General features: G+C 40.3%; 1 protein-coding gene across 2 annotated transcripts in view; it reads right to left on the minus strand.

Moving 5' to 3' along the window:
• tcaim (T cell activation inhibitor, mitochondrial) overlaps positions 1-7,211 on the minus strand; it is an 18,951-nt gene extending 11,740 nt beyond the window's left edge. Inside the window, exons 1-5 of one of the 2 annotated variants that reach the window (XM_017431171.3) lie at positions 6,998-7,211; positions 6,161-6,280; positions 2,940-3,072; positions 1,100-1,250; positions 763-1,018 (exon numbers count right to left, since the gene is read on the minus strand). In XM_017431171.3, coding sequence (XP_017286660.1) covers positions 763-1,018; positions 1,100-1,250; positions 2,940-3,072; positions 6,161-6,195 — 575 coding nt within the window. In that variant the 5' untranslated portion in view covers positions 6,196-6,280; positions 6,998-7,211. Of the gene's footprint in view, positions 1-762; positions 1,019-1,099; positions 1,251-2,939; positions 3,073-6,160; positions 6,281-6,960 lie in introns of both variants that reach the window. The other variant, XM_017431172.3, reaches the window with a different exon arrangement.
• Between the last annotated feature and the right edge of the window lie 292 nt (positions 7,212-7,503).

A 7,503-nucleotide genomic window follows, 5' to 3' on the forward strand; every position in this document is an offset into this window, starting at 1 on the left:
TGAAACACAACCGAGGTAACTCGCTGAAAATATTCTCCTTCAATTCCACGAAGCTGAAGTTGGTTTCCAATTCAGAAAATGGCTAAAGGGCGATTCCAGCTAATTTTTCCCTCCCTTCAGCATCTTTAATCTCCTCTAGTTAAAAAACTACAACACCTAGACACTTCAAACCTGGAGCCGATTATTCTGCACTGATTGCAGAACATTTAAAACCAAGTGTGTGATCTGTGAAACCTTCATCTGATTCCTGAAACCTCAATAAAGGGCGACTTCAGCACTTTTTTTACATCCTGGTCCAGCTCCAAAACTACAACACCTCACTGGTATTTGATAAAAAGGGGAAATCTCTGCTAAAATCTTGTGTTTTGAATCAACATTCATATAAACTAATTCATGTCATTTCAGTGAGTCATCATGGTTGTGCCCCGAGTCCTCTGTTGCTTCAGATGAGGCTGATCCCCATGGATTTACACACACACACAAATACATGTCATATACACATTCAAGTCACTTGTTTTAAATAAATGCTTCTATTTTAATGAAGTTTTGGTCTTCATTATAACTGATGTGCAGGGGGAGAATGAGTGGTAGACCTCAGGATGTTTTAAAGTCTGGCTACGGGCCTGATCATGACGACCCACTGACACTGAGGTGGCAATCAGTTGTATGGAAAACCACAGAGACCGTGTAGAACTGAGTAGAGTCGATATAGGGTGAAGCAAGTCATTCTGAGACGGGACAATGAAAAAAGGCTTAACTAACCTAAGTGTGGGCTCTACTGTCCTGGCCTGTCTCAGCTCCTCTTCAGGGTCTCTGAAGCCAGTGAAGCTGTAGTAGCTTTTGTCCCACCTGATAGGTCTGTAGAAAAGTAGTCCACCCTCAGGTGTACTCTTAGACCTTTGAGAACTTCCTGCAAGTTCCTTCATGTGCTCCACAGGCAGGCTGCAGGACGCCAGAATGTTTATCACAGTGCTCAGGACATCCTGAGTTTGCAAGGTGAAACTCACCAATCGAAAACCTGTTAAAAAAGTCCCATGTTTTAAGATCTCTAAAAGCAGAGCCATACTTTTTAAAAAGGTCATGTAAAAGCAAACTGTACCTGAAGTGAGCATGACTGGTTGAACATCACTGTGGTCCTTTGTTTCTCTGACAAAAAAGCTCAGTGTCATTGGCCGGACTGATTTAGAGCCGGGCTTCTGAAGGTTTTCCAGATATCCATTTAAGCTCTTAAGTGATTTTTCATTCACTTCCTGTTGAAAATAATAATTAAAAACATGTTTTTGGAGTGAAATTGTGGCATGGGTTAAGTACAAAGTTTAAGCAATGATGAAGTGTAAACCAGTTCAAAAATGTGCAAGAAATCTTTAGGAAATGTTGAGGTGGTCACAAAAAGTGATAAAATCTTGGTGGTAATCTGGATCCCAATCTAGAACCTGCAATTTTTGATGACCCTATAGCTTTGACAAAGCTTTGTGCTCTCAGAGTACTTCCAGTTTTACATTTCCTTTCACAGAAGATTTATATTAACCAGCATATAAAAACCTGAATAACACGGGCCAAAAGCTGAAATCACAGCTTCAACATGGCAGGTATTGGTCAGTTTGTCCCCCCACTAAATCATAGCCCTTCTTCATAACCAACTGGGTACAAAATTGTTACCACTTTTCACCCATGCATCTCTGCATTACCACCAACCCTACATGTCCTGCAAGCCTGCACAGGACCAAGCAGTGCTTTATTCAGTAAACAAAACTCCCATTCCTATTCCTGGTCATACATTTTCCAGTACAATAAATCATCTTTGTTGAAGAGCAGGTTATGGTGCAGTGACAGACTCAGTAAAGGTGTGAAGTGGATGCTGCTTGATGAAATACAGAGAAAGCCCAATCTAACCTACTTGTAGATGTAGATTCAATGATTGTATGTCCCACAAATCCTTTCTGTCTTGAATGCCAGGGTTATTCCAAAAAACATCCAGAGCTACAATTCTGAATGTCTAGGATTAACCATGCCAAGGATGATGATATTATTATTATTATTATTATTACAGGCCTAGCATTCCTTGAATGGACGACTCAGCCAAAAATATGTTTATTTTATGTTGAAAAATGAGTTGTAGCCGTTTTGTTGAAACCTTGAAAATAATGTTATCCACAACACATGCAACATCGCGGTGTCTGTGTTGTGAAAGACAATCAGTTACTACCACATTAAGATTTAGGTCAAAATCTGTAAAACTGACTAAGTTATAAACATTTTTGTATTGTGAAAGATCAGATGACTGAGGCAGCCAGCCAGCTTGACTTGAGTTGACTTACAACTAACACATACTGTACATGGGCAAAAACATTAGTCTGCTTTCACGCCTTTGTGGGCTGAGGCAGGTATGAGGTGGGTAAAGGTAATATGAAGACACCTGTGGCAGACTACCCAAAAAGTCTGGGTAGAAAGTGACCAAAGCTGCAAAGGTATAATTTGACAAAAGGGAGAATTGACCTGGACTCGACATCATGGTGGCTTTTCCCAGTTCCACATCCACAGTGGATCAAAGACACTTTAAGTACCTGTTGTAGCATGCATTTACTCTGAAACTTGCACACAGACAGGCTAATGTGAACATACACAGAGCAGAGATGAGTGCAGACACACAGAAGGTGACATCATATAAACCTTGTTAGCTCTGACAGGTTCTCCCTGACCTGCAGCTGGAGAAACCTGTTGTAGAACCTGCATGTGGTAGATGTTCATGTTTCAGCCATGGTGTTCACTGATTGTTTCGCTCAAAAATATTTGTTACACATACAAAAAGTAAGTTTAAAGACTTCATATTTATTGGAGGTGGATAATGGTCACAAATTAATAAGTTCAACTTATTGCCATTTGTCACCTGTTTTTCTTGAGGGAAAACAGACAAAACAAAAAAATGTATTTAGACTTACTCGTTCTCTGGGATGTTGACCAAAGAAGTCTGGATGAACAGCAAAGTAAAAAGGTCGTAGCGCATTAACAGCCTCTGCCCCTGACAATGCTCTCTGATGGGTCAAACATGAGACCAGACGTTTCCTCTGGGACCTACAAACAAAAACACCCTGATGTTAGTGTTCACATTCAGCCTTCTAATGAGAGTTACAAGGAGAGATCAGATTTCTACAGTTTCAGCTTCTCTCCACTGGCTCCCTGTCAAATTCAGAATAGAATTTAATTTCTTAGTTCTAACAGAAAGCTCTCAACAACCAAGATCTATTTTATGTCAAAGATCTTATTGTTCCATATTTTCCTAACAGAGCACACGCTATAGTGTAGACGCACCTTTTCTGAGCTCCCAGCCGATTCACTATTATTCAAGCAACATCACATTTCTGATTCAGTTGTATCAGCTAAAAGGTTGGGCATTATGACCGTACTGTGTTTGTGCACTTATGGCTACCAGGAGGGAACAAAAACAAAAAAGCTCCCTCTGCAAACCCGGGTTGAGAGGCTAATGTAGTGCCTCTCCGGAGCTAGCACCGCCGGTGAAGGCAAACGCAGAGACACCCGTTATCCCTGCAGCTATAACTGACTTGAGTAAGAAGATGGATGACCCATTCAACAACTTGGCAGCGTCCCTGCAAACTATGCAGGCCATCCTGATCGACCATGAAGATTGAATTTCTACTTTGGAGGCGGCCGCCAGTGAACATGATGCTAGGCTGGCCCAGCTCAAACAACAGTGGTTGCAGTTTGAGGAGAGCCACAAATTACTCCAACACAAGATCATCGACCTGTAGGCGCGCTCTCGGTGGTGGGCCTGCCAGAAAGAGCAGAGGCTAATAACCCCTGTTTCTGCGTGATTTGCTGGGTCCTGCTCATTTCCCCACCCAGATAGAGGTTGATAGAGCCCACAGACTGGGGTAGTGTCCCCATGTCATGATAGAAGGGATTCACAGCTTTCGAGTTGAGGAGAGAATACTGCGGCTGGCACAGGAGAACACTCCTCTGACATACGACGGGAGACGGATCCTCATCTTTAACGATGAAGTGGTGCCAATTATTTGAGGAGGTGAGGAAGAAACTCAAGGAGGCCGGGATGCGCACTAGTTTCCTCACCAAAGGTACCGATATTAACAAGATATTCAACACCCCAGAAGATGCTGAACAATTGCAATCCAAATTTTCTTTTTCAAAATCACCGTTTTTTAGGTATTTACAGCTGAGACACTATGTCCAACAGACTACAAAGTCGTATAAATTACCGTCTGAGAATAATGCACTGTTAAAATCTCTCCTAGGCCCCCCAAAAGCAAAGCATTTGATCTCACCAATGGTCTACTTCTCCTCAGGTACCTTAGATCAATGATTCCCAACCCTGGTCCTCGAGGAACACTATCCTGCATGTTTTAGTTGTTTCCCTGCTTTGAATGAGGGAGTGATTAACAGGCTTCTGCAGACAGAAAAGACCTGCTGAAAAGCAGGGAAACAATGAAAACGTGCAGGATAGTGTTCCTCGAGGACCAGGGTTGTTTTAAGATTAAAATAAAACAAGCTTGGTAAGGTGAGTTTGCTATTGAGATCCAGGATGAAATATAGGATGAAATATTAATGAATATCAAAGCTTGTTCAATTAATGCTAGGCTCCAACTCAGTACAAGGTAGTTCATAGATTACGTTACTCTAAAACTAGACTAAATAAAAATGTCCCTAATCTCTCTTCACTCTGCAATAGATGTCAGGCAGAACTCTAGCACATCTTTTTTGGTTTTGCCCAAAATTACATAATTTTTGTCTCTTATCTGTCAATGGTTTTCATCTGTCTTTAACATCATTGTCACGCTGGATCCTGGAACTGCTCTGTTGTGATAATCCAAACCCCTGAAAAACCTGAACTGTAACATGCATACTGCTCTAACTTTTTGTATGATGATTGCGAAGAGGCGTATTGTGAAACTGAGGAAGTCTGATTTACACCCCAAGTTCGAGCCTTGGCTGACTGAACTCATAAGTATTCTACATGTGCAAAAACTGGGATAAGAACTTTCTGGTAACAATCTCAAGTTATCGAGGATATGAAATCCAGTACTGGAACATATGAGGGACCAATGATGCTCCCTTTACTCCACAACATTACTTATGTGTCTCCAGATAAGATGGACAGATGAGCAAGTAACACAGTTGTGAACTTTGCCCCAGTTTCTTATTTATTAGTTATTTTATCTTCATGTTTTAAATTTCATTTGCTTGTGTAATATTGATTTTTTTTTTTGTTTCCTATTAATGTTCAGGTGCTTGATGTCTTTGCGTCCTTTGATATAAACTTACTGGAAAATCTTTATAAATAAAACGTACAAAAAAAAGTTTAGGTTAACAGAGCAAACACAAACAAAAAAGGGGATACTGTATAATGAGACAAAGTGTTTATACATATTGGAAATGAACAAATACATGAACTGTAGTTCCAGGGACAGTTTTATATTTTATCAGTTCATGTAAAGGGCATAGTTAAAAACATCTGTGAAAAGTAGAAGTAAAAAGCCCTTTGTTATCTCACCCATGTACTCTTAGAACTAGGCTTAAGACTTTCCTATAGTTAGGGTTGGTTTGGGTTTCCTGAGCTATCCCTTAGTTCTGCTGCTATAGGCTCAGACTGCTGGAGGACAAACTGACCACATTTCCTCGCTCTGCTGCTGTCTTTACTTGCTCTGTTCTCCATATTTATATATATAATGATATATTTGTATACATAATTAACCTGTGTTTTTCTTCCCATAGAAACTACGCCTGGACCAATCCTTCTATGTTTGCCTATCCTCTTAAACCCTGGCCAGTCGAGGCAGATGGCCGCCCATCCTGGCTCTGGTTCTGCTGGAGGCTTTTTCTTGTCAAAATAGTCGATCCTTTCTACTGTCGCCAACATTCTTGCTCAATATGGGGATTAAATCAAACTGAAGATTCAATAAAATCTGCTTGTTTCCTTACATAGACAACTTTTTTACTAACTGGCATTTTGTAAAATACTGAACGTGATTGTTCTGTATTCTAACCAGATTGATTTAAACTGGATTTGAATCTGTATCTGTCATGAAATTGATTGGAATCAATTGGACCTGCTCATTTTGTGTATATTACCTGAGATGACTTTTGTTGTGAATTAGCTGTATATAAATAAAGTTAATGGTGGTGTTACCTAATGCTCCATTGCAGGAGGAAGTTGACAGACATATCTGATGACTGAACACAGTTGAGGTTTTTAATGCAGCCTGTGAAAGTAGTGCTCAAGTCCTGCTGTCAGCTGATGGTTCTGCATCTGCCAGAAAAACAGTATAACATTTCCAAGTATTTAACAGATTCATGAGAACCGTATCACCTTTGCCTTACAATCAAAATACTACAAAATGGATTCATGAGCTCTATCTATATATATATATGTATGCATGTATGTGTGTGTGTTAATGATAGAAATAACATGTTACTTCACATGTATCTAGAGTATACATACAGAGTATGTAAACATCTGGTTTCAATTGTATATGATTATTTTATGTAAAAGAGATAAAATGTCAGTTCATCTTAAAACTTTTTAAATCAGAGACAAATAACATTAACTGGATGCTGACTGACAGAAAATATACATGACATGATTTCTTTAGAACAAAAATAGTTAGAACTTAGTTTCTCTATCAGCTGTTATAGCTTAGAGTTGGTAATCAATCGATAAAAAAGATTAAATCAGAGCCCTGGTTGAAGAACTGCTCCTGATCCTGTTTAGACTGTTCTGCCGCTCGAACTGTCGCTCAGGGCTTTAGCGCCATCTGTCGGAAGCATTCTGTACAACCACTGAAAGACGAAATTTTACTTTATAAATTTGGTTTTAGTTTTAAAGACCTTAGTGAACTTCTATTTGAGGGCCTGACCTGGGTCCCTCAGACACTGGGCTAAACCTCTGACAGACAAACTGCTACAGGATTGTGGAGAAACAGGACAGACCTAAGGATTAGCAGCTCCGTCTAACCCAAACCCTTACCCTGGCGCCGTCCTTGAACAAAATAAAATATGTATAAAAACGTCAACAAACAGCTCACGAAGCCCGGTCACCATCAGTTCACTTCCTTCAAACAGGATCCAGGTCAGGAAAATCCGTGTTACGGATTAACGTGTTTTATTTTAAATATGACCTTAATTCTATAACATCTGCGGTACATTTAGCTACTTTTTTTAGCCGACATGGGTATCGCGCATGCGCAGAATGTGAGTAAACTTGCCCATCACCGCGTCGTCAGCTCATTTACGCATGCGCTAAAAGAAATACTTCCGGTGTGGTGCCAAGAAGTGATTCTCTGCCAAAAACTGATCGGGTGAGATCGGGCGCGCCCCCGCGAAGGAGCGCGCTGCGGGACTGCGCTCAGCCTGCTTCTGAGTGCTTCGTTCGAGTCTTTTCGAAGGTTTTTCTCGGTCGTTTAGTTGTTTTAGACAAATTATGTAAACACCAAAAACACACATATAGTTTATTAGCCAAGATTACAACAAAGG

This window comes from Kryptolebias marmoratus, linkage group LG16 (assembly GCF_001649575.2).
Source record: "Kryptolebias marmoratus isolate JLee-2015 linkage group LG16, ASM164957v2, whole genome shotgun sequence".
In the NCBI taxonomy this organism is placed as follows: Eukaryota; Metazoa; Chordata; class Actinopteri; order Cyprinodontiformes; family Rivulidae; genus Kryptolebias; species Kryptolebias marmoratus.